At 41.4% G+C, this 27,716-nt stretch overlaps 1 protein-coding gene across 1 annotated transcript; it reads left to right on the top strand.

Moving 5' to 3' along the window:
* The first annotated feature begins 1,514 nt into the window (after window positions 1-1,514).
* On the top strand, window positions 1,515-25,961 carry cmpk2 (cytidine monophosphate (UMP-CMP) kinase 2, mitochondrial). Its single transcript, XM_072561213.1, has 5 exons — window positions 1,515-2,542; window positions 11,470-11,584; window positions 13,042-13,243; window positions 17,709-17,942; window positions 19,805-25,961. The coding sequence occupies exons 1-5, from the start codon at window positions 1,925-1,927 to the stop codon at window positions 19,932-19,934; spliced, it is 1,299 nt and encodes a 432-aa protein (XP_072417314.1). The 5' UTR covers window positions 1,515-1,924; the 3' UTR covers window positions 19,935-25,961.
* Window positions 25,962-27,716: the final 1,755 nt, after the last annotated feature.

Here is a 27,716-nt window from a genome sequence, read left to right as displayed (position 1 = left end):
TTCCTATACATCTCTGGGACTATTCGGAGGCCTATAGAAAACTCCCAGCATGGTGACTTCTCCTTTCCTGTTTCTAACTGTGCTGCCTCTCTGAAGTGTCACTCCCCCATTTTCTCCCCACCATAGTCTCTGTTCGGAAAATAGAAACATGAATAGGCTTTTCAGCATGGCAAGCCTGCCCCAACATTCTAGATGATATGGCTGATTGCTTCTTCAATGCCCTTTCCCCACACTATCTTCATATCCCTTAATGTCATTAGTCTCCGGAAACCTATCAATTTTTTTTTAACCTTTCTCAATGACTGATCTTCCACAGCACTCTGGGGCAGAGAATTCCAAATATTCAATGCCATCTAACCACCTTAATCTCAGTCTTTAATGCCCTGTCTGTTATCTGAAGATTATGTCCACCTTGATCCTATGTGCTTCAATTTTCTTCATTAATATTTTGTGTGGGACCTTATCTAGTATGGGCCTTCTGAAGTGCCAACCCAATGCATCTATTAATGCTCCTTTGTCTATGCTACACGTTACACCATCAAATAAAGTTTGTCCAACATAATCTCCTTTTCATAAATCCATCTGGACTCTGCTCAATTTTGCCATTCTTTTCTCAATGTCCAGTTATCACATTCTTTATAATAAATTTGGATGTAATTCTAACAGCTTTGTAGTGCACTGCTTTTTCTTCATCATCTTCTTCCCTTCCTAAATATTATGTTTGCTACCTTCCAATTGTCACTAACCTTTCCAGGACATACAGAATCATTAATAATCACCAAATCACCCACTACCTCTTATTGCTACTTTCTTCAACACTCTTGCCCCAGAGATTCATCGATCCACAATCTTGCTAAGTTCTCCTGATTCTTTACTGATACTAATTTTGTTTTAGTTCCCCAGTTTCAAAGACATTGTGAAACTTGAAAGGGTTCAGAAAAGATTTACAAGGATGTTGCCAGGGTTGGAGGATCTGAGCTTCAGGGAGAGGCTGAACAGGTTGGGGCTGTTTTCCCTGGAGCGTCGGAGGCAGAGGGGTGACCTTATAGATGTTTACAAAATTATGAGGGGCATGGATAGGATAAATAGATAAAGTCTTTTCCCTGGGGTCGGGGAGTCAAGAACTAGAGGGCATAGGTTTAGGGTGAGAGGGGAAAGATATAAAAGAGACCTAAGGGGCAACCTTTTCACGCAGAGGGTGGTACATGTATGGAATGAGCTGCCAGAGGAAGTGGTGGAGGCTGGTACAATTGCAACATTTAAGAGGCATTTGGATGGGTATATGAATAGGAAGGGTTTGGAGGGATGTGGGCTGGGTGCTGGCAGGTGGGACTAGATTGGGTTGCGATATCTGGTCGGCATGGACGGGGTTGGACCGAAGGGTCTGTTTCCGTGCTGTACATCCCTATGACTCTATAAGTGGTGTTTCTAGGAAATGTTCTGTATCTTTTGTGAACACACACACACACAAAGTAACCGTTTGTTTCTCTGCTGTTTCCCTGATCTCCACTATAAAGGCTCCCAACCGCACCTGGCATGCGTCCACGTCTATCCTTTTGTATCCCGTTACATGCCCAGCAGAAAGCTTTTACTGTCTACCTTTACGTTCCTCGTTAGATTTTCTTTTGCTGCGACCCCGGGGAAAAAAAAACTGAACGAACACAATGACCCTGAGCTGGTTGCTGGGGTGTTTGTTTACAGTTGAAAAGCAGCAATCCCCATTTCTGGAAAGCAGTAGTTGAAGAGCCCGCGAAAAGGGGATGGTTTTCGTTTCCTTGCGATTTGCCGATCGGCTTCGCTTTCAGTTTCCCGATGCGGTGTTTTGTTTACCGAGGGCTGCGTTTCGCTTCTGCAGAGGCAGCGGTTTCGGTCCGAGGAAGTGCCCTCTAAAACAAAAGGGGGAGGAGTGGACTCGGGCGGTGCCATGAATGTTCGCTGCAGCTTTCAGATGGCTCAGGCACTGGGCTCGGCGCTCTACAGGGAATGGGCCGAGAGGCTCTTTGCGATCGAGTGCTGCAACAACTCGGAGCCGCTTTACTTCGCCCTGAGCCCGTCCCCGGAGGGGCCCTGGGACGAGAGCTCCCGCCTGCACCAGGTGCTCAGCCGCGGCGAGAGCTACTCGGTCTGCGTCGCCTCCGAGAACAGGATTGAAGGCGCCGAGTCCTATGCCCGGCTGCGGGCTGAGCTCAGCGGGCTACCCCCGCGGTGCCGCGTTATGGAGCTGATGGCGTTCTCCCCCGGCAAACCGGGATCCCTGATCAAGGGATTCCTGGTGCAGGACGATCGCCATCACGAGGGCACGGAGCGTGTCCTGCAGCATCTGGTCCGTGAGAGCGGGCAGACCACTCTGTGCAGCTACACCAGGGATGGTGCTGGCAGAATCTGGCAGAGACTCCGGCTCCTCACTGATGGGCAGGACAGGGAGATCTCCAGGAACTGTCTCTCTCTGGCCGCAAGACCAGAGCTCCATCCCTCGGTGTTGAACATCAAAAACTCAGTTATATTCTTCCAGTACGAAGATGCTTACTGCGTTTTGAAAGAGGTAAGCCGAATCTCATCCCCCGTCCCCACGGCCCCCCCATGATTCTTTAAGGGAGCTGTATTTAATAAGATACATTGGAGAACACTAAGACGCCACTTGTACATTGGTTACATGAGAAACACATAAATTAGGACCAGTGTAGGCCATTCAGCTCATTAACTCAATTGATAATATATTTTTTCTCTTCCTGCCAAAGTGAACAACTTCAAATTTTCCCATCTGATGCTCCATTTGCCAGAATTTGCCCACTCACTGAACCTATCTATCAGTCTGCATCTTTGTTATGTCAGCTTCACAATGTCCTTTCCTACCTATCTTAATGCACTTTTCAAATTTGACTACCATGCCTTAATCCCCTCATCTAAGTTATTGAAACATATTTTAAAAAGCAAAAGTGGGGACTGCAGATGTTGGAGATTAGAGTCAGGAGAGTGGTGCTGGAAAAGCACAGCAGGTCAGGCAGCATCCGAGATGCAGCAGGATCAATGTTTTGGGCAAAAGCCCTTCATCAGTAAAGGGTAATGAACGGCTTTTGCCCTGATGAAGGAATTTGCCCAAAACGTCAATTCTCCTGCTCTTTGGATGCTGCCTGACCTGCTGTGCTTTTCCAGTATCATACCCACGACATTTTTAAAGACCTAGCACAGACCCTTATGAGACCTCACTTGTCATATCTGGCCAATCTGAAAAAGACCTACTTATGTGTAATCTGTTTTCTGTAAGCCAGGAAATCTTCTATCCATGCTAATATGTTATCTCCTACTCCACAAGCTCCTGCTTTGTTCAGTAGTTCTTTCATGTAGAGCCTTGTCAAAAGCCTTGTGATAATCCAAGGCTCCTCCTTATCCATATTTCATTTACTTCTTCAAACAATTCCAATAAACTGATGAAACATGATTTTCCTTTCACAAAACAACACCTTGAGTTTTTCCAAGTGTCCAGTTAGATATTTGGAATCGGATGTGCTATGACACACCTCTGCAACAGGTGGGACTTTGCATCAGGTCTTCAGGACCAGAGATAGGAACACTACCACTGTGCTACAAGACCTACTCAAGTACCCAGTTATAACCTCCTCAATGATTGATTCTAACACTTTCCTATGAGAGAATTCAAGGTCACTCGCCTATAGATTTTTATTTTGCTAGCTACCTCCCTTCTTGAATAGAGGTTTTATGTTTGCTACTTTCCTTTAAGGCTCCAGGATGAAGTCTCGGCATGCAGGGATTAATTAATTCCATTATTTTCTAAATTGTAAGCTGCCAGAGGAAGTGGTGGAGGCTGGTACAATTGCAACATTTAAGAGGCATTTGGATGGGTATATGAATAGGAAGGGTTTGGAGGGATATGGGCCGGGTGCTGGCAGGTGGGACTAGATTGGGTTGGGATATCTGGTCGGCATGGACAAGTTGGACCGAAGGGTCTGTTTCCATGCTGTATATCTCTATGACTCTATGACTCTAATTAAGCCAGGCAACAGTGTCAAATCCCAAACTTATGTCTCTGACTCATTTCATGCAGAGTGATTCTACTCTGCATCCATTGCCTCATTCAGCCAATGTGCAACATGCTGTCCCTACAAGTGGACACTGGAACGTGTCACTAATTTTACCAGCACTGGTGGAACAAACCAGAACAAACTGGTGGGCCCACTGGCCAAAGAAGGGCTGCAGTTTCATTGAGACTGACAAATGACAGCTGCTAAGGCTGCAAGGAGAGGGAGAGAGAACCTTTGCTTTGTGCCTTAGTGAAGGACACCTGGGGAATTTATAATGGGAATCCTCCAGTGATGGTGACATTGAAGTATTTGGGTGCCCACTCACTGCCCATTGATGAGTCCCTCCTTGGCCCATGAGTTCTATATTCTAGGGCGGCTTTCCGGACACAGCTCACAATCTTCCCTGGAAGCGGGAAGTGGGTGTTTGTGGGATGAAGTGGGAAATGGGAGAATTGGTGGTGATGTTGACTTGGCACATTCTGCTGCTAACTGCTTGGTAAAATTGTCACTAAAAGACCAATTAATTGACTGCCCATCTGCAGTAAACAAGCAACCACACTGCTTTCATTCACACCACACTGGGAGGCTTGGAATATGCTCACAGATGTGGACTACATTCAGCAACCCAATGCATTAAAAAAAACAAGAAAATTATTTGCTTAAGTAACATCCAAATTTTTAAAATTTTCATTTACTGCAAAAATCTTTCCCTGTACGTGCGTGAGAAAAAAAGAACAATAAAATTATTAAAGCAACTAAAGCCATAAAATAAATACACAAAACACATAAAATGATAAAAGCTCAAAGACGATAAAACTGCTAAATGCCATGCAAAGGCAAATCCCCATCAGCTTTTAATTCACTCTGCCCATTACTTGATCCTAAGCTTTCTCATTGTCTCAGAAACAAACATACATACACACAAGGACTCTCGCATTCACCCAGATATAGACCCACAAGTACAGCAAAGGGCAAATCAATAGAGAGTCAGACATGCATGGACAAAGACAAACATGCCCATGCCCACAGTCAGACATGCATTTGTGCACAGACAGAGACAATGCCAGAAATGTGACAGAAAGTATGTGCTGATCACCAAGCCCCAAGACTCATCAGTCTCACCCGGAGCATAATACTTGGGACTCAATGATAAAAATAGCTTTTTTTTTGTTATATAACTGTTAACAAAGATAACTGGAACATCACCAGGTTTCTTTAACAAACTCAAAATAATTCATTTATTATGAACAAAAATGAATCTTAAAGTAAACAGCAGCTACTCATTAACGTCTAAGCTATGAACCATAATTAAAATTATATCCCATTTAATCCCACATACAAACACACATGTGAACAAGTCTTTGCAGATATGAAGACAAAAAGAGAAATAAACCACTGTCATGGTCAAACATTTGTAATCAAAAGATAACTTAATTATCTTAATAGGTCCATGAATGTGCTGTTGACAATACTGAATTGCTGTAGCTGTAGATTGATGACACAGTTGAAGTATTAAATTGGAGAAAGGCCAATTTTTATGGTATTACGCAAGAACTTTCAAAAGATGATTGGGGACAGATGTTCGCAGGTAAAGGGACGGCTGGAAAATGGGAAGCCTTCAGAAATGAGATAACGAGAGTCCAGAGACAGTATATTCCTGTTAGGGTGAAAGGCTGGTAGGTATAGGGAATGCTGGATGACTAAAGAAATTGAGCGTTTGGTTAAGAAAAAGAAGGAAGCATATGTCAGGTATGGACAGGATAGATCAAGTGAATCCTTAGAAGATATAAATGCAGTAGGACTATACTTAAGAGGGAAGTCAGGAGGGCAAAAAGGGGACATGAGATAGCTTTGGCAAATAGAATTAAGGAGATTCCAAAGGGTTTTTACAAATAGAGTAAGGACAAAAGGGTAACTAGGGAGAGAATGGGCCCTCTCAAAGATCAGCAAGGCGGCCTTTGTGTGGAGCCGCAGGAGATGGGGGAGATACTAAATGAGTATTTTGCATCAGTACTTACTGTGGAAAAGCACATGGAAGATATGGAATGTAGGGAAATAGATGGTGATATCTTGAAAAATGTCCAGATTACAGAGGACAAAGTGCTGGATGTCTTCAAATGCATAAAAGTGGATAAATCCCCAGGACCTGATCAGATGTACCTAGAACTCTGTGGGAAGCTAGGGGAGTGATTGCTGGGCCTTTTACTGAGATATTTGTATCATCGATAGTCACAAGTGAGGAGGCGGAAGACTGGAGGTTGGCTAACGTGGTGCCACTGTTTAAGAAAGGTGGTAAGGACAAACCAGGAACCTGTAGACCAGTGAGCCTGTCGTCGGTGGTGGGCAAGTTGTTAGAGGGAATCCTGAGGGACAGGATGTACATGTATTTGGAAAGGCAAGGACTGATTAGGGATAGTCATCATGGCTTTGTGCTTGGGAAATCATGTCTCACAAACGTGATTGAGTTTTTTGAAGAAGTAACAAAGAGGATTGATGAGGTAGATGTTATCTATTTGGACATCAGTAACGTGTTCGACATGGTTCCCAATGGGAGACTGGTTAGCAAGGTTAGATCTCATGGAATACAGGCAGAACTAGCCATTTAGATACAGAACTGGCTCAAAGGTAGAAGACAGAAGGCGGTGGTGGAGGGTTATTTTTCAGACTGGAGGCCTGTGACCAGTGGAATGCCACAAGGATCGGTGCTGGGTCCACTACTTTTCATCATTTATATAAACGATTTGGATGTGAGCATAAGTGGTATAGTTAGTAAGTTTGCACATGACACCAAAATTGAAGGTGTAGTAGTCAGCGAAGAAGGTTACCTCCGATTAGAATGGGATCTTGATCAGATGGGCCAATGGGCTGAGGAGTGGCAGGTGGAGTTTAATTTAGGTAAATGTGAGGTGCTGCATTTTGGGAAAGCAAATCTTAGCAGGACTTAATGGTAAGCTCCTAGGGAGTGTTGCTAACAAAGAGACTTTGGAGTACAGGTCTATAGCTCCTTGAAAGTGGAATCTCATGTAGATAGGATAGTGAAGAAGGTGTTTGGTATTCTTTCCTTTATTGATGAGAGTACTGAGTACAGGAGTTGGGAGGTCATGTTGTGGCTGTACAGAACATTGGGTAGGCCACTGTGGGAATATTGTGTGCAATTCTTGTCTCCTTCCTATTGGAAAGATGTTGTGAAACTTGAAAGGGTTCAGAAAAGATTTACAAGGATGTTGCCAGGGTTGGAGGCTTTGAGCTATGGGGAGAGGCTGAACAGGCTAGGGCTATTTTCCTTGGAGTGTCAGAGGCTGAGGTTTATAGAGGTTTATAAAATCATGAGGGGCATGGATGGGATAAATACACAAAGTCTTTTCCCTGGGGTGGGGGAGTCAAGAACTAGAGGGCATAAGTTTAGGGTGAGAGGGGAAAGATATAAAAGAGACCTAAGGGGCAACCTTTTCACACAGAGGGTGGTACGGGTATGGAATGAGCTGCCAGTAGAAGTGGTGGGGGCTGGTACAGTTGCAACATTTAAAAGGGACTTGGCTGAGTATATGAATAGGAAGGGTTTGGAGGGATATGGGCCAGGTGCTGATAGGTGGGACTAGCTTGGTTGGGATATCTGGTTGGCATGGTGAAGTTGGACCAAAAGGTCTGTTTCAGTGCTGTACATCTCTATGACTCTAATTGTAAGAAATTACATTCTTTGAATTGAGAAAATGACAAAATAAACCCCTCTCTTCCAGTTCGCTCACATTGTCCATATACATAACTATATAGCAAGATGCCTCCACCCTGCGACAGATAAAATACCATTTCTAAATGTGTTTCATTTCAATGAAAACAAGTATGTAAAATGATACTTTTAAAAAATTGTTTACATTCATTCACTCATTTCACTCAATTGAGACAATTTCTTTTCATCCATTTAATCTCCAAACTATTCCATATCATTTTACTCTTGATAGTGCATCAGCAGTGACTTTATCTTTACCAGCAAAATTAACAATCTTTATGTTATAAGTTAAATCATTTTACTTGTTCTTCTCAGGTATTGCTATATTTCAATACATCATCCAATACATGATATAATTAGGTTCGGTTTGAAGCTGGTTTATCATCTTTGGAAAGTAGCTGGAGAATTTTTTAGAGCTAAATGGTGTGATTCACCATTGATATAACTCATTTGTTGTAACAAGAACTGATTGCTTCTCATCTCTTGATAGTGATACTACTTGTCATTAGCCCTTCAATATAAACCATAGTAAGGAACAAAACTCTGCCAAATCTGTCAATACAAACTTCTAACAATGAAATTGAAAATGAATTTATGTTCGTCACTGCATTTACTTTTCTATAATCTCTATAGAATCTAATTGACTCATTGCGTTTAGATACCAATACCACTTAAAAACTCCCAATGCTTAGACTAGGTTAAATCAAGTCACCTTTCAATATATTGATAAATCTCTGTTTTCACCAGGGTCTGTTTCTCCAGACTTAAGTGATATTGTTGTCAAAGGTGTGGCTAAAAGTACCCACCTGGATCCCCACTCTGCCTTTCTTTTTGTGAGTTATGTGGGAAATTCCTTGTTCCTGGCCTACTTGGGCCTTCACCCTCGGTTTTTTGTCCAATACATAGAGTCATAGAGATTACAGCATGGAAACAGACCCTTCGGTCCAACCCGTCCATGCCGACCAGATATCCCAACCCAATCTAGTCCCACCTGCCAGTGCCCAGCCCATATCCCTCCAAACCCTTCCTATTCATATGCCCATCCAAATGCCTCTTAAATGTTGCAATTGTACCAGCCTCCACGACATCGTCTGGCAGCTCATTCCATACACCCTTGATTAGATTAGATTAGATTATTACAGTGGGGAAACAGGCCCTTCGGCCCAACAAGTCCACACCGCCCCGCCGAAGCGCAACCCACCCATACCACTACATTTACTCCTTACCTAACACTACGGGCAATTTTAGCATGGCCAATTTACCTGGCCTGCACATTTTTGGACTGTGGGAGGAAACCGGAGCACCCGGAGGAAACCCACGCAGACACGGGGAGAACATGCAAACTCCACACAGTCAGTCGCCTGAGGCGGGAATTGAACCCGGGTCTCTGGCGCTGTGAGGCAGCAGTGCTAACCACTGTGCCACCATGCCACCCTCTGCGTGAAAAAGTTGCCCCTTATGTCTCTTTTATATCTTTCCCCCTCACCCTAAACCTATGCCCTCTAGTTCTTGACTCCCCAAGCCAAGGGAAAAGACTTTGTCTATTTATCCTATCCATGCCCCTCATAATTTTATAAACCTCTATAAGGTCACCCCTCAGCCTCCGATGCTCCAGGGAAAACAGCCCCAGCCTGTTCAGCCTCTCCCTGTAGCTCAGATTCTCCAACCCTGGCAACATCCTTGTAAATCTTTTCTGAACCCTTTCAAGTTTCACAACATCTTTCCAATAGGAAGGAGACCAGAATTGGACAGAATATTCCAACAGTGGCCTAACCAATGTCCGCAACATGACCTCCCAACTCCTGTACTCAATACTCTGACCAATAAAGGAAAGAATACCAAACGCCTTCTTCACTATCCTATCTAACTGCGACTCCACTTTCAAGGAGCTATGAACCTGAACTCCGTGGTCTCTTTGTTCAGCAGGGCCCTCAGCCAAGTCCAACCTATTTCTGCCTCAATTCTACCCTCAACCATTCCCCTTCCATTAGATTTTATCAGAAAGTTATGACTAAATTCATGAGAGATTTTAATCTACATATTGATCAAAAAAAGTCAAATGGACAAAGGTAGCCTCGATGAGGAGTTCATGGAATGTTTCCATCATATTTAGTTTTTGAGTACAACATCTTCTAGAGATAACCTGGCAGCAAGCTGGACTGCACCTGGCATTGTGCAATGAAATAGGATTAATTAATTAAAGGTAAAGGTGCTCCTATGTAGCAGCAATCATGAAATGTTTGAATTTTACATTCATTTTGGGGGAGAGAGGAGTGGGTCCGAGACTATATTTTTAAAAAAATTAAATAGGGCAGTTATTAAGACATGGAAACAGCTGGCTAAAGTGAATTGGCAAACTAGGCCGAAGGATATTTTAATAGAGATGCAGTGCAAGACACTTAAAGAAATATTTCAGAATATACAGAATTGTTACATTTCAAAGAGTAAGAAAAATTCAGAGGGACACACCCACCAACCATAGTTAACTAGAAATATTAAAAACAGTATTAAACTTAAAAAGAAATGCATATCATTTTCCAAAGACTAGTGGCAGGTAAGATTGGACAGAATATAACAAACAAGAAAGCATAACAAAAAAATTAATAAGGAGGGAAAAATTAAGGTATGAAAAAGCTAGACAGAAATATAAATTCAGATAGGAACAGAACATTAGGAATTTTTATAAATATTTTAAAAAGAAAAGACCATGGAAAATTAGTAATGTAAAATAAGGAATGGAAGATCTGTGAACAAATATTTTGCATCAGTCTTTAATATAGACCATACCATCAATATCCCAGAAACACTCAGGAAAACACAGTCACCAGAGTCCTGAAGGAAGGTCACTGGACTCGAAACCTTAACTCCAGAATTACTGCCAGACTTGCTGAGATACTTCAGCATCTGAAGTTCTTTTTATCACAATCACCATAGAATTTCTACTGAGTAAATTGTTGGAGCTATGAGCTGAAAAGTGCCTGGGTCCCGGATGCTAACTTGATGCTCACAGCATCCCTCCCTTGCCATGCTGTGCAATGCCTTTTCTTGTCTTTGGTTTTAGTACTTTGAATCGTCAGCAGCACCTTAAAGATTTACAGTACTTTTCTCTTGCCTTGGAGTTTAGTGCAGACAAAAAGCCAGTCAGCAGTCATCAGTTAAAGAGATGGACATGATACTGAATGGTGCAATCCTACTGCAATCTCACATCTGCTCCAGGTGCCTGCTGCACATGTGGCAGGTACAGTGAATGAGCTTTGACCAAGTGGCCATGTTTCAAAGACTAAGGGAACGCAGTCAAGTCTGGGGAAGCATTTTTCAGCCAGAGGGTCCCGGTACAGTAAGTCAAGGGCAGCCTCCAGTATCAATCTATGGGTATGGTCAGATGGCTTGTTGGCTAGCAATACCTCTGCAGTTTGGGGAGTGTCACACAGTTAGCTTTCTGAGCCCTGTGTCATGCAGTAGGATTTACTGTGGACTCCACCAACAAAAGATAATGGGCTCCTTTAAAGGGTTCGGTAAAAGCATAATTTTTTTAATGATTGATTAATGCGTCTTTTTATGCTAAACATTATATTGAAAAAGATAATGGAGGTTAGGCATTAGCATTCAGATACCAAAAGTTGAGAAAAATAACAATGATTTATAGACTATTTAAAACTCATCTTAAGTTGAATGTTTTGTTTGCGTTTTCATTCACCAAAGTGTGTTGAAACAATTCCTAAAGCCAAGGAAATTCTGCAGTTAGCGGATCAATATGACAGGACTCCTCGAAAGGGCCTACATCCAGTAATTGTGATAGAAGGACTCGATGCAACAGGTAAGAAACATCAAGATTTTTATATTCTACTCAACTGGAATACTGGAATACTACATATTTATTTTTATTGTGATATATGCTGTGGATTCAGTTTGTTAGTTAGTATTGTCTTAAAATCCCTAAAACTATTAGATTACCTACAGTGTGGAAACTGGCCCTTCGGCCCAACACCTCCATACCGACCATCCGAAGAGTAACCCACCCAGACCCCTTTCCCTCTGAATAATGCGCCTAACACTATGGGGCAATTTACCATGGCTAATTCACCTGACCTGCACGTCTTTGGACTGTGGGAGAAAACCAGAGCATCCGGAGGAAACCCACGCAGACACGGGGAGAATGTGCAAACTCCACACAGACAGTCACCCAAGGCACCCAATGGGAAGACCAGGCAGTCAACCATTTAAGGAGCTACTTCCATTAATGTAGTGTAACTAAACCTTCTGAAATTTAAGTCTTAAATCTCATCAGACCGATATTGACTATCCTAGCAGTGTTGTGGAGTGACTAAATCAATAAAATAGATTTAAATAATTTCCTTAAGAATAACAAATTAGTAAATTAAGTCATCATGCTTTTTAAAAATTTAACCTATTTTCAAGTCAACCTGTTCAGAGATGTTATTACACACTACTGGAGCAGGTGGGAATTGAACCCAGGGTTTGCCCAGTCCAGGGGTAGGGACAAGAGAACCCTTATCATGTTTTTTGTTTAGTTTAGATCATTAATACATTGTAGATGAAATGTTATTCATTTCAGATCACTGAGATCATTCAGTTCCTCATAATATACAGGTGAGGGCAGAAAAAGTTTCTAGTCTGTTCTTCAAAATATACTGAATTTTCTTAGGGAACCTCACTCAAGAGTCACTTTTATATTTAATTTCGAATCAATCTGTTCTGAGATATTATTGCATATTTCTGGAGCAGGTGGGACTTGAACCCAGGCCTCCTTGCCCTGAGGTAGAGGGCATCACAAGTGAATGTCATTCACTCCTCACCCACTACCTTTACGGGCTTTTGTGGCATAGTGAGAACAGCCCTACTGCTGGGCCACTAAGTCTGAATTCAAATCTCACTTTCTCCAGACATGTGTTGTAGCATCTCTGTAACAGGGTGATAAGAAAATATGCCCTTTCTGGGATTAGGAGATAGAGAGGACCCAGGCTGACCTGTTTTCTTTCTGGAGCCACTTGTGACAGCTATCATATACAACTATAACATCACATTGACAATCTGACTTGGGGCCTCTGACCTATACATTGTAGTTAACTAGAAAACATTTAATCATTAGATTAAGAGCAAGTAGAATGTTCAATAGAATATTTCCTTTTCTTATTGTTGTGAAACTTTAGTTACCAAATATCCTGTACACTTTACATGAACAATAAGCAATGAAAAGGATCTGTTAGATAATGCATTACGGCATAACCTTTAGCGCTTTGTATTTATCTATAGGTAAAAGTACATTGACTGAAGCTTTAAGAGACTCCCTCCAAGCAACGCTTCTAAAATCCCCACCAGACTGCATTAGCCACTTGAGAAAAACATTTGATGCAAAGCCACCTCTTATACGACGGGCTTTTTATGCATTGGGCAATTACATTACTGGCTCCATCATAGCAAGAGAATCTGAAAAGTCTCCGGTAATTGTGGATCGGTAGGTATAGCCTTTAGAAGTACTTGGTTAGCAGCCATTGGTGAATAGCATTCACAGCTTCTTCACTTGGTCTGTTGTTATATAATTTTCTTTGGTAGACCAAAATGGTCAGTGGCATGTAACTTTCTTTTATGACATGGATGCCCAACTGGTATGCAACTTTCAGTTGTGTCCAGTGAAAAACTAACACTGTCTAATAATATTTTTGTTAGATTAGATTAGATTAGATTACTTTACAGTGTGGAAACAAGCCCTTCGGCCCAACAAGTCCACACCGACCCACCGAAGTGCAATCCACCCTGACCTATTCCCCTACATTTACCCCTTCACCTAACACTACGGGCAATTTAGCCTGGCCAATTCACCTGACCTGCACATTTTTGGATTGTGGGAGGAAACCGGAGCACCCGGAGGAAACCCACGCAGACACGGGGAGAATGTGCAAACTCCACACAGAGAGTCGCCTGAGGCAGGAGTTGAACCTGGGTCTCTGACACTGTGAGGCAGCAGTGCTAACCACTGTGCCACCATGCCGCTTTTTCCAATTAAAAACTAATGTATGTACAATTTTCAATATTAAATTCCTTGAGTTCTGAAGCACAATTGACTGACAGTATTTTTACAGCTGTAGTAAGTAGTAAGGCAGTTTATAATGAATTCCCTTTTCCAACGTTAGTGCAGTTACGCAAATGCTGCAACTTTAAGAAATCAATGAGGATGATAAATTACTCTAAACTGGAACCAAGGGATTTTACTTAAAATTCACAAACCTAAAGCTGCTTTCATATTGAAAAACAAACCTTGAGGCAGCACCTAATTGCACAATTTCCCACATTTAGTTCTGGATAGTGCAGCCCCTCTTCATATTGACCAACTGCACTTGGGCTCACCATTCCGTTTTTGCTAACTAGCCCTGGCATTTTAGCTGATGCATCAATTAAGGTAACAAAAATCCTAATGTTGTGTCACAGAAGAGAACAGCCACTCAAACACCTCATTCTGTTAGAACATCACTGCAATATTACTGCAATCAAGAAATGTGCTTGCTTCAGCAAGCTTCGATGAAGTAGTTGCTTGGTGATACAGAATTTGAGCACTGCTGAAAAAGAAACATGTTTCTGTTGTTGCTACTCTTCACCTTGCTCTATCAGGGCAGGCACAAGAATGTATTTTCACAGGAAGCCAGAATTTATATTGCATGAGTTTATTTGGTAAAGCAACTCTGATTGGATGAAGCATTGCCACGAAGAATGCAACTATCATTCCACCATGCTTTTGTTTAATTACAAAAAAAGAGCAATTCTCGAGCAATTCAAAGAACATTTCCTTATGAGTACTGATCTCTATATACCAATGTGTGTAGCTTTTGCTAAGTGTGAGCTGTATTGCAAACCTGACTGATAATCATAAATTAATTATAAACGTAATGTTTGATGCATTTTGTGTTGGTTGTTTAGTTCTGTCCAACCAAGGAACCACTTCTAATTTTAGATACTGTGTTCTGAGTTTTGTAAGTCCAGGCTGATTGAATTCAGTCAGTAGTCTGCCTATTGGGAAGAATTGAAGGACATGTTGTTTACAATGATTTGCCATTCCTTGGGACATGCAGCCTATGTAGCTGACATTGCACAAACACCAAAATTCACATCGTACTTTACTCTTCTGTGTGGTAGGCAGGACATTTGTTTGGCTTGATGGTAAGTTCTTGTTAGTGGAAAATATAATTTCAGTTGTTACTGCCCAGCAGCAGTGTGAAATGGCTAGCTTCACCTGCTGCTTACATTATTGAGACACCTTTTACCTTTTCAGGGTAACTTGAGTTTCAAAAATTAATGCCTTCGAACTAATTGTGAGTGAGCACAATACACAGTAAGCGATGATCTGATTGGGGATCCATTATCACATGGAATAGCTTGGCTGAACATTATTTTGGCATCAAGCTTGCGCAGTGTGCAAATGACTTTGCTCCATTTACAAAAGATTTCCAATAGAGCCAATATTATACTGTGTGGAACTGTATAAAACCCATCTATCTGAAAAGATATTCTGCCTACCAAAGAAATAAGCCAGAGTTTCCCAAAGTGGGGAACCCCAGGTTAAACTGCACGCTTGGAGTCATGAGCACTGAGGTAGAAATGCCTATTTCCCCCTCCTTCCCTTTCATATGACTTCTTCTGCTCCCTCTCACTACTCTGAGGGATTGTGACAATTTTCAAGCCTTGAAATAGGGTTACAGTGGGAAACGTTTGGAATACGGACGTGAAAGCTCCCATGACACTATTTCATAGGAAAACTGATAAATGATCTCTCTGGAGCGTTTAAGGACACACACAGGGAATACTTTGATTAAAAGTAAGACAGGACACAATTGCGAAGTACTTTGTATGAGTCTTCACAATAGAGGATGAAAATAAAAGGAGATATGAGGAAAAGTATAAATAAATCACTAATAAGCTGAGAAAATCACTGTATTAATATATAAAACATGATCATGGAGGAACCAATAAGATGAAAGACAGACACATCTCAAGGCTTTTATAACTTCCATTACAGGATATTAAGAATGAATGAGGAAATTGAAAGATCTCTAATTGTGATCTTCCAGAACACTCATTCCAGAATTTGGCCCTCGCCTTGGAAAATTGCCAATATTTCTCAATAATGTAGGAACGTAAGAAGATAAATGGTTGGCTTGTTTTTTATTAAGAAATCTTTAAAATACCAAGGGATTATGACAGCATAGTTGGAGACAAACTGTGTCTATTGGCATAAGAATCTTGAATCAGAAAATACAAATTGAAGGTGATTTAAGGCAAAAGAGTCAAATGCAACATGAGGAATGTTTTATGCAGCAAGTTGTGTTGATCTGCATTGCACTGCATGAAAGGGTGGTGGGAGTAGATTCAATCATTGCTTTCTGAAGGGAGTTAGCTCAAGTACTCAAAAGTTAAGAAAAATTGCAAGGTTACGGCAGAAAGTGAGGGAAGAGTGATTACCTACTTCATTTGCAGCAAGTTAGCATGGACTTGGTGGGCCCAATGCCCTCATTCTCTGTTGTAACTGTTTTATTCCGTTAATCTAACATCTGTTGTGGGGAAGTTTCAGAAGTGTATTTTAAGGAGGACCGAATGACAGATAAACATGAACTGATCAGAGGAAGTCAGTATGAATGATCAGTCATCTCAAATGATTCTAATGGAAGTTTCTGATGTAAGTAACTTGGAGGTGAAGTGAGTGTTTGTGGATGTTACTGATGTGTGTTTTGAAGATCTGGATCGGGGGGGGCGGGGGGGGGGGTGTGTGTGTGGTGTCTCTTGGTTCCGCGATTGGTCAATAAATACACCTGCAAACGACTCTTTGTCAATCACATGAGCAATCATTTATTTTTTGATACGGTTGGGTTGGTAGACTCTGATCAGCCCAGAAGTATGAGTACTCCTAGACCACCAAAAGAATCCGACGACTTGCAGAGTTTGCTTAGGGTTTATATACACCGTTCATAGTCAGACATGGAGCATGATCGCATAGTAACAATCAATCAAATTGCACGAGGCCCTCGTGCATTTTTGCCTTAGCCTACCATGATTTCTTGTAAACAAATTGTATTTGTCCTGCCAAGTGGTTAGGGTTAAGCCGTTACTTCTGCAATTAATCGGATCTACATCAGTCTGTGGTTTCTTATTTCTGTATGGTTCAGTGCAGTTTAACAATGCAGAAGCCATTTTGTACAGCTTCTTCAGCCATTTGTCCTACCTCCCAGATGCCCACATTCTCACTTTTAGAAAAAAAATCAATATGGTTCCACTTAAGAGGTTTAACAAAATTGCAAGTTAGTGGGATTGGAAACAACCTGTTGACCTATGTAAATGAATTGATTAATAGGTAGGAGATTGAAAATAAAATAGTGGGTACACAGACTCAAACTAGCAGACTGTGACTAATGGTTCCACAAGGGGATTGTGCTCACACATCTTGCTTATCTCTGTAATTATAAGTGACCCTTAAATTAAAGAATCCTTCTTCGGTTCCCTGCCCAATATTGGATCCAACTCACAGCATCATAGACTCAACTTTAGTTTGCTCAATGAGGTAGGTCCTGAATCTATCCCCAACCAAATTGAGAACCAAACATGTGCTGTTGGCACGGAATCAGCCAAGCAGCCAACTGAGCTACCCAGACTCCACAGAATCTATATTACTGTGGAAACCTACGTTCTTTGTGTGTACATGGGCAGCAGTTATTCCCTTTACTGACTAACCTCGAGAAAGACAACAAGGAAGCTGTACCTAAACTTAGTGTAAAGTAGGCCTTTTAGAATTTTGATTTGAGAAACAAGACTGGTTTTGGTATGTTTAGACATTTGTAAACTATTGTTTTGTTTCCATGAGGTATCACAGCCTAATTCACTGTTTATACATTCTGTATGTCTTCATAAGGTTTTGAGTACATTTTGTTATATTCTAGATTCTGGCATAGCACTGCAGCCTATGCTATTGCAACAGAAGTCAGTGGAAAACTAGAGAACCTACCACCACATCATCATGAATTATACCAGTGGCCCCAGGATCTAATTCGACCGGATTTGGTGCTGTTACTCACAGTTGATGCAGAGGAGAGAGTCCGTCGTCTAGAACAAAGAGGAGAGATGAGAACAAGGGAAGAAATCGAGCTGGAAGCAAACAGTATATTTCGACAAAAGTAAGATAGTTTTCACTTGAAAATAAGGAATAAGGAGGCAGGGAAGCATCTTCCAACTTATTTTCTTGAAAGCTAAGTGCTTCATCTGGCTGTTCACATCCCTCCCTAAAACCCATCACTTTTCCCCCTAAGAAACGTAATTGCTCTTTGGGTTTTAATTCATCAGTGATCAACAAGAAGTTCCAGTATTTCATGATTTGTGTTTTTGTTTTTGAACACTTTCATATTTTCTTGTCCAGAAGTTTGCATCTTCTGCTTCTCTGACTCTCTCCCTGCCCCAGTTCCTTTAGTTCCTGTTTATCTTCCAGTTTTGTACAGTGTTAGGATATTGTTAAGTTAAATAATTGTTGTAATAATTATAACATTTTAGAGATTAGATATACTGACAAATATTTTGACAGATATTTTTGTCTAAATTGACAGCACTTATTCCATTTATTGACTAACCTCAATGAAGTCAACCAAAAAGCTGGATATTAATTTAGTATAAAGAAAGCCTTTTAGAATAATGATCAGAGAAAGGAGATCCATTTTGGTGTGCTTGCTTCCTCATTGAAATGTTTCTACAATTGGGAGTGCTGTGTAGACAAGTAACTCAGCATGGGAAAACCTGAAACGATGGATTGGTGCTGGACCCTCAACTCCAACAATAGCAGCTGGATATCAGTGGGAAACTGTATCTATTCTATTGGACAAAATGAAAAACTGGATTTCAGGCATCTGTGAGCAGTGCCATAGGAGATTGTATATACAAAGGAACAGTTCACACTGAAAACTATGGACTAGCTAATCATAAAATTATACAGCAAAGAAGGAAGCAGTTCATTGCGTCTATGCCAAATAATTTTGTTTCTAATGCCTTTCGGCAAGTGCACTCTGCATATATGGTCTGCGCTAAACCCAGGAAGACTTATATATGTAATGGTAAGTTCCTGGGGATCGTTGCTGGCTAAAGACACCTTGGAGTGCAGGTTCATAGTTCCTTGAGAGTGGGGTCTCAGGTAGATAGGATAGTGAAGAAGCTTTGGTATGTTTTCCTTTATTGGCCAGAGCATTGAGTATTGGAGTTGGGAGGTTATGTTGTGGCTGTACAGGACATTGGTTAGGCCATTTTTGGAATGTAGTGTGTAATTTTGGTGTCCCTCCTACAGGAAGGATGGTGTGAAACTTGAAAGAGTTGAGAAAAGATTTACAAGGATGTTGCCAGGGTTGGAGGGTTTGATCTATCGGGAGAGGCTGAACAGACTGGGGCTGTTTTCCCTGGAGCATTGGAGGCTGAGGGGTGACCTTACAGAGGTTTTTAAAACCATGAGGTGCATGAATGGGGTAAATAAACAAAGTCTTTTCCCCTGGGTTGGAGGAGTCCAGAATTAGAGGGCATAGGTTTAGGGTGAGAGTGGAAAAATTTAAAAGGGACCTAAGGGAGAATATTTTCATGTAAAGGATGGTACATATATGGAACTGAGCTGCCAGAGGAAGTGGTGGAGGCTGGTACAATTACAGCATTTAAAAAGCATCTGGATGGGTAAATGAATAGGAGGGGTTTAGAGGGATATGAGCCAAAGGGGCAAGATTAATTTAGTTGGGGTATCTAGTTGGCATGGACGAGTTGGACTAAAAGGTCTGTTTCCATGCTGTACATCTCTATGACTCTCTGATCCTCAGAGCCCCAACAATCTTTATTGAGACTCAGTAGGTGTCACATGCTGTAGTCACTTAGATACTAACTCCAAGTACGGAAGAAGAAACAAAGGCTAGCACTTCTGGTTACTTACTTGTCACAGAAATGTAGCTCTTGAAACAAACTGTGTGGCTTATACCAAGAACCTTTTTTACCACATTTATAATCTCTTGCACAATAGGGTGGAAGCAACTTACAGAAGAATGGAGAATCCAGCGTGTGTTGTGGTCGATGCCAGTGCTTCGAAGGAAGTAGTCTTCAAGAATACTCTTCATGTAATTAAGAGACATTGTGGCATTGAACAAACTTGACTTCATACATTGGTGAAATCCAACTGCTGAAATACATTAAAGAAATCAATCCTTTATTTAATGCGCACTGCAACATGGCACCAACCTCTCGTGAAACTATATTGCTCATACGATGCCTTTTTATTTGCATATGTAGTTGAGACATGTGCTCTTTTCACTCTAATGAAGTAATAAGCAAAGAATGTTATGTTCAGCTGATATGATTCATAACATTGAACGGTGTATTTTTAGAATGCTAAAAAATGATATGCAGGGCCCTAATACCTATTTCCTTTGCACCCTGACACAATTGTAGATTCCCAGCACTGGAGACCCTAGGGTCATTTTCAACTTCTTCCCCGTGTGCTAATCTATTTGTTCCTGTTTTACAACAGCTAGTGCTCTGTCCTACTAAGTTACTGCCCAGACAGTAACATTGAAAATTACATCTTGACACTTTCCAATCAAAAGAATGAAAGTGACAGGATTTTTCTAATCATTTATCTGAACAGCCACACAGCACAATCAGCAACATATTTCACTCCAATCAGTGGAGAAAAAAGTGGATGTTGCTGAGCATCCAGATTGATTGGGTAATTATTGTGGAGCTGATGAAGGTAGCTATTAGGTTTATGCTGTCTTTGCACTGGCCTGATTGGTCTGTTTCTGTGCTGTCTGAATCTGTAACTCTATAACTTTGGTTGGCCAGTGCAAAGACAGCTGTTGTAAAACAGGAATGAATAGATTAGTAATAGAAGGGCCAAGCGCAAGCAGGTGGGACTAGTTCAGTTTGAGGTCATGGTCAGCTTGCGCTTGGCCCTTCTCCCTCCAAACATTTCTGTTTCATGTATTTAGCTAAATGTCTTTCAAATGTTGTAACTGTTCACCACTTCCTCTCGTAGTTCATTCCACACCTGAACAATTCCCTGTGTAAAACAAAATTGCCCCCATGTCTTTTTTAAAGCCTTCTCTTCTCATCCTTAAAAATATGATACTTTGAGTTTGATTTTGCACAGAAATCCACAAACTGCAGTTTAAATATTACTCCAAGGCAAACATGCTTTTAGATAAGGCAATATTTGATTTACCTTTGCCTTACCTCTCTGAGGACATTAGAAGAGACCAGGGCTTAAATTTGCAGGAGGGATGACTACATGCTGCTTGGAGGAAGTGAGGACTGCAGATGCTGGAGATCAGAGTCAAAGACTGTGGTGCTGTAAAAGCACAGCTGGTCAGGCAGCATCCGAGGAGCAGGAGAATTGACGTTTCGAGCATACGTTCTTCATCAGCCACCCCCTCATTCCTGATGAAGGGCTTATGCCCAAAATGTCGGTTCTTCTGCTCCTCGGGTGCTGCCTGACCGGCTGTGCTTTTCCAGTGCCACACTCTTCGACTCTGTATATTGCTTGTCCAACCCCAGAAGGAAAATTCAGTGCTGCATCGTGTGATGTGGAACACAGCTGTCCTAAAATTATAATTCACTGTGGTCAGTCGGAAGCAGGCGAGAGACAGGCAAACAGTGCCTCATCTCACTGGTGTTATTTCTAGGTTGGGGAAAAGAACAATGGATATTGATTTAAGGTCATTCCAACCTTTTCAGGCACAACAGAGATTGGGGACTTTGGGAGGGGAATCGTGGATGAGTCTTTGAAGGCACGACTGGTGGGAATCGAGGAGAGGAAATAACTTGTGTGGGCGATACACACAGAGCACACCATCCTCCCTCCAAAAGTGCACACTGCCTTCTTGCCTATTCAACAGAGTCTTTCTGAAAAAGATGGCCATCTCATTCTCATCTGCCTGCCCATGCCAACCATTTTATGCTGTGGTGCCAACATTGGACTGGGGTGGACAAAGTCAAAATTCACATGACACCGGATTATAGACCAACAGGTTTATTTGAAACCACAAGCTTTCAAAGCCTCACTCCTTCTTCAGGTAGCTAGTGAGAGAGGATGCATTGGAGACAGAACTTATAAGTAAAAGATCAAAGGGTCACACAACTGCTGCAAATATATTGAGCAAACCTGGATTACTGTTAATTCTTTAATCAGTTAGAATGGAGGTGCAGGTTTCGATTCATTGATATGTAAATCCTAGAATTTCTTGAAAATCACTGCCCCGAGATAATTTAAGGTTTTATCAAGATAAAAGAGGTGACATTACAGGTCAGCCAATGTATTTTAGGTGTGAGGTCTTGTTTAGAGTCTGTCAGTCTCTTACCCTGGAGTCAGACTGGTTTTAGTACCGAAGCTCTGTTCAATTATAACAAGAATTCTTTATCCCAAGTGTTCAATATAGAGTGTACTCAAGGCTGAGGTAGATAGATTTTGCACTGTAATGGAAACAAGACATTGGGAATTTCGTGAGAAAATAGCATTGAGGTCAAAGTTCAGCAGAAATCCTCTTGAATAGTGGATAACACTCAGGAGGTAGTGTCTCCTATTTCTTACTTTCTCATTTTCTTTATGGGGAGGTGATTAAGTTGAAGCAATGTCAACAACTCTAATTATCACCATACTCAATCTCTTCATCGATTAGTCATTTTTAAAATGGAGGCAGCATATGCTTAATTGGGAGGTCTGCCACTCTCTAACTCTGACTGAGAGGGATACAGATAAGTGATTTATTTCCATAGAGTCCACTTCTGCATCTGTGAGCTGTCTTGTTTATGGCACCCCACCTACAATTCCATTTCACTTGCTGTGCATTTTGCGCAGCTCTCCACAAGGAGTGGGTGAAAAAGCAGAGTGAAGGTGAAGCATTTGTTAAATGGATGTATTACATTCAGTGAGGATGACAATGAGGTACATGCATCACACTACATAAGGAATGAGATGCCTGACGCTGGTGTCTGGGAGAATGAGGAGGTGTTGAATCATGCAGAAAACTAAGGCTGGATGCTTCCTCAAGTTAAGTGAGTGTGAAGATTTGTGTGATGGAGAACACTTTGCAAATTAAACCAAAAGGAAGGAAAGCTTAGAGAATACGATCTATGTGAATCAACAAGTGTACCATTTTTTTCTCAACCTACTTAAGCCATTAGACTGCTTTCTACATTGCATCTATGACATGGACACAATGCTGTTTTATTGCTCACCTTCCTTAGCTTTCTCCAACTATACTATCTTAGTGAGAACGGCAGATTTCTTCTTCCATTGTTGGAGAAAATTAAGTCCTCTTGCTCTGGACTGCACCTTGCTGTAATTCCAGCATAGCATGATTAAATCAGGATCCTGAACACGTCCAATTTCCATTGTGGTACTGCCCCTTTAAATACAGTTTGGCTGATTTCATGCAGGAAAACAGCACACTCACTCCACGGTTTGGAGGTGCAAAACTTAGAAATCAAAATTAACTCATGCAGTGAGGCAGCTGATTTCCTTTGGCAACCTTTTGCGTTTTAGGACTGTGACTAAGGCGAGAGAATGTTGAGTCAGGGGAAAAGTAATAGGTATTTCACATAACTAAGTGCAAACCAGAAAACAGAGAGCAGTGGTTAAAGGTAGTCACTCAGATAAATGGTAAGCAGATGTTTCACAAGGATTGTCTAGGTCCAATCTTATCCATCTTTAGAAAACCAACTTGGACTGAGAAGAACAATGTCACAATTTATGGGTATCACCAAATTGTGAGATATAGGCCATGCAGCTGAGAGCTGCTACAAAATTTAAGATTGTGTAAGTAATCTTGGATTTTGGAATTTTAAGTTAAATATTTGTTTTGCTTGATTTCGGTCATTTAAAAGTTTTTTTAATGAACATATGCATTCTGCTTAGCTAACAAAACAAAAAATAATTTTGTGCTGCCATACTACCATAGTAATGAATATGGAACACCAACAAACTAGAATTATATGTAGCAACCTGATCAACAACGGTCAATTGTTTCGAAAAAGGACCTTAATTATGCTGTAATTGAAGGATCTGCAATTAGTAATCAGTAGCCAATAAAGGCTGCCTTTATAAAATTAATTTCTACTGATTACATTTCTTTTTTTTATCAAATTGTAAAAACAGACTGTAGGAAAGCCCTAGGCAGAACACATCCAGTGTGTCGTCAACCGCGTTACCCTGGAGACTCAAACAGTAGGGCTACTCATGAATAAAGGGTTGTTCATGTTTCAGATAAAGTGAACATTCTAAAACACTCCATTGTATTCAAGTAAAAAAACAATGTATGCACATGGTCACATACAATCTAATTGAAGATGACCACGTTATGAACAAAATAGATTTCAATACCAACTTGTAACTAAGAAGATATAAAATGAGGGCCTCAAGTGTCCAATTTTTGGGTTCTCTAGGTACACTATGGCCATCGGATTGGAGACGGCCTCACAGGGATTCAAAATGATCAAAATGAGGATAATTTCCGGGGGCAGTTAGCAGGGATATCTGCTAATATGAAAACTGGAGGTGTTTTTACTGTACGAGAAGGGTAGTAGGGATATTCCGGGTAACTACAGACCAATGAGCCTGACGTCAGTGGTGGGGAAGTTGCTGGAGAGGGTACTGAGGGATAGGATCTATTTATATTTTGGAAAGAATGAGCTTATCAGTGATCGGCAACATGGTTTTGTGTGGGGGAGATTGTGCCTTATCACCTTAATAGAGTTCTTCGAGGAAGTGATCAAGTTGATAGATGAAGGAAGGGCTGTTGATGTCATATACATGGACTTTAGTAAGGCGTTTGATAAGGTTTCCGATGGTAGACTAATGGAGAAAGTGAAGTCACATGGTGTGCAGGGTGTTCTAGCCAGGTGGATAAAGAACTGGTTGAGCAACAGGAGACAGAGAGTAGTAATTGAAGGGAGTTTCTCGAAATGGAGAAAGGTGACCAGTGGTGTTCCACAGGGGTCAATGTTGGGGCCACTGTTGTTTGTAATATACATAAATGATCTGGAAGACGGCACTGTTGGTATGATCAGCAAGTTTGCAAATGACATGAAGATTGGTGGAGTAGCAGAAAGCATAAGGGACTGTCAGAGAATACAGGAGGATATAGATAGACTGGAGAGTTGGGTGGAAAAGTGGCAGATGGATTTCAATCCAGACAAATGTGAGGTGATGCATTTAGGTAAGACTAATTCTAGAACGAATTATACAATGAATGGAAGAGCCTTGGGAAAAGTTGATGGGCAGAGAGATCTGGGAGTGCAGGTCCATTGTACTCTGAAGGTTGCTGCACAGGTGGATAGAGTGGTCAAGAAGGCATATAGTATGCTTGCCTTCATTGGATGGAGTATTGAGTATAAGAGCTGGGAAGACATGTTAAAATTGTATAAGACGTTGGTTCGGCCGGATTTGGAATACTGTGTACAGTTCTGGTCGCCACATTACCAAAAGGATGTGGAAGCTTTAGAGAGGGTGCAGAGAAGGTTTACGAGCTTATTGCCTGGTATGGAAGGTGCTAGCTATGAAGAGGGGTTGAGTAGGTTAGGTTTATTTTCATTAGAAAAAAGGAGATTGAGGGGGGACCTGATTGAAGTTTACAAAATCATGAAGGGTATAGACAGGGTGGATAGAGACAAGCTTTTTTTCCCAGGGTGAAGGATTCAATAACGAGAGGTCATGCTTTTATGGTGAAAGGTGGAAAGTTTAAAGAGGATACACGCGGCAAGTACTTCACACAGAGGGTGCTGGGCATTTGGAACACGTTACCAGCAGAGGTGGTAGACGCAGGCACGGTAGTTTCGTTTAAGATGCATCTGGATAGATCCATGAGTGGATGGGGAGCAAAGGGATACAAATGCTTAGGGATTGGGCGACAGGTTTAGACAGTAGATTTGGATCGGCTCAGGCTTGGATGCCGAAGGGCCTGTTCCTGGGCTGTACATTTTCTTTGTTCTTTGTTGTTTGTTTTGTCCAGGAAAAGATTTCCCGCCTGTGAGCTAGGTTTTAGGATATTCAATTTGAAGTCTACCTTGCTTTCCTGATAAGTTTAATGTTTGTGTTTTTTTGTTGGTTGCTAAAATAGTCTTTAGTTATTTGACAAGTGCATTGTTTGGCTTGATTATGGACAATAAAGTTTGATGCTGTTCATTGATTCAGTGTTCAGTTTTTCCTGACAGTACGCTTCTGTTCAATTTGTGAAGTATCTAAATTAAAGGGCTGAATTTTTTCAAAAATCATCAAAGTATCAATTTCATGGATTTCTGGAGGGTTTCTTTCCATGAACTCTAATGAGTTATCTCATGCAGTTCTGCACCGTTCACCTCATTACATATGCACCATATCTCTAAGGCACAGCTTTTGTGCTTTCTTGCATTCATCAACAACTGAAATACTGCCAGGTCCTTGCAGGTTCTTTGCCACTGGCACTATATTTAAAGCTCAGTTGTCGCCAGGTCAAAAGCCAAGAATAATCCTTCACAGTACATAGAGTGGGAAAGATCCAAACGTGGTCCCTTGGTAAGACCAATAAATAGAATATCACATTTGTAAACATATTGCCACTTTAACTTATCACCTGGTCTGATCAACTGCTCAATATCCTCACTGCTGTTCTCGCCAACTCTTCAGTGTCTATCACATCCCCTCAATGCCTGTTACAATTGTAGCATGCAAGGATTATGTGGCACATTTGGTTTGGACTGTGCTGTGAGTCCCTGCCAAATTATTCTAAACATTGGAACTTCATCATCAGGAAACCTATCATCTACTCCACACTGGCATTGACTGAAACATGGGCTGCATTGTATCTATACTGTGCCTCATTTGGGGGTTGCGTAATGAAATCATCAATCATGGTCGCAGAGGGTAGCCCCTGTCTTCCAACAACCATCCTTTGTAAGACATCTGTCCATCGGTCACACCATTGATACATTTTTGGGAGACCCCACACAGGTCCTGAGAAGTAGCCAGTCATGTAAAAACAATTAAATGTGACACCTTGATGGCTTCTGGGATAGGTTCAGGTTGCAGATCCTACTTCAGCAGATGACCCAGTTCTGTAACTGTGTCCTCGTTCAGTGGCAACACCACACTTTGCTCATTTGGAGGAAATGATAAAATAACCTGGGGTTAATACATTCTGGGTCTCCTTTACCTCTTCTGATTGTTGAGAAGATCCTCTGCTGTGACCTTTTTATGTAGAGGCTGTTTAGCAACTGCTGGCAGTCGTGGCTGGCCCTGGACATTACGGCCAGTTGTCCACATTGTTGCTGGAAGAGATTAATTTGAGACTTTGAATTAGCCAAGCTAGATCAAATTGTACTTGTCTAAATAATTTAAGCAACTTTTCAAAACTCATAAGGTTTGCAAACTTGCAAATTATAGTGTAAAAGTTAAATTAATGTAGAGAAATGAGAAGTGGTGATTTTTGCCCAAAAAGACTCAGAGAGTACTTACACCTGAAGAGATAACAACTGAGGAGAGGTTGAAGAACAAAGGATCCACAATTTATCATTCATAAATCATTAAAAATAGAAAAAGTTAATAAGTTTGGCACCAAGACTCACAGGAGGGTGACAAAAGGAGAAGGAGAACAGGATCTACAGACAGAGGATGAGTTACCTGGTCATAACTGCCACTCTCTAGATTGGTGTGCACAGATGTTTGTGCCTCATCAGATCTCCACGATACCTCACAGGCAGTTGCAAGGCAATGCATTGACCAGGTGATAAAATCCCTCCTTCATCAAGGCTGAATAATGTAGAAGATTCCCAACTGATGCAACATTGCAGTGGTACTCGACATGTTGCCTGCACCAGACAGGTGGCATCCTTTAGCACACCCCTGTAAGGGCCTTGATCTTTGAAGTGGTCTGCTACATTCTACATATTATGCAAAATAAGGCCAG

The sequence above is a fragment of the Chiloscyllium punctatum genome, chromosome 3 (assembly GCF_047496795.1).
Source record: "Chiloscyllium punctatum isolate Juve2018m chromosome 3, sChiPun1.3, whole genome shotgun sequence".
Lineage (NCBI taxonomy): Eukaryota > Metazoa > Chordata > Chondrichthyes > Orectolobiformes > Hemiscylliidae > Chiloscyllium > Chiloscyllium punctatum.
The sequence above is the reverse complement of the archived record's forward strand: the minus strand, read 5'-3'. Positions and strand labels throughout refer to the sequence as shown.

Excerpts from the sequence above, each read along its gene's own strand:
- cmpk2 (XM_072561213.1), top strand. The coding sequence starts at position 1,925 with ATGAATGTTCGCTGCAGCTTTCAGATGGCTCAGGCACTGGGCTCGGCG. Across the intron at positions 2,543-11,469 it reads CTTACTGCGTTTTGAAAGAG|TGTGTTGAAACAATTCCTAA; the intron begins GTAAGCCGAATC and ends CATTCACCAAAG. Across the intron at positions 13,244-17,708 it reads TCTCCGGTAATTGTGGATCG|ATTCTGGCATAGCACTGCAG; the intron begins GTAGGTATAGCC and ends GTTATATTCTAG.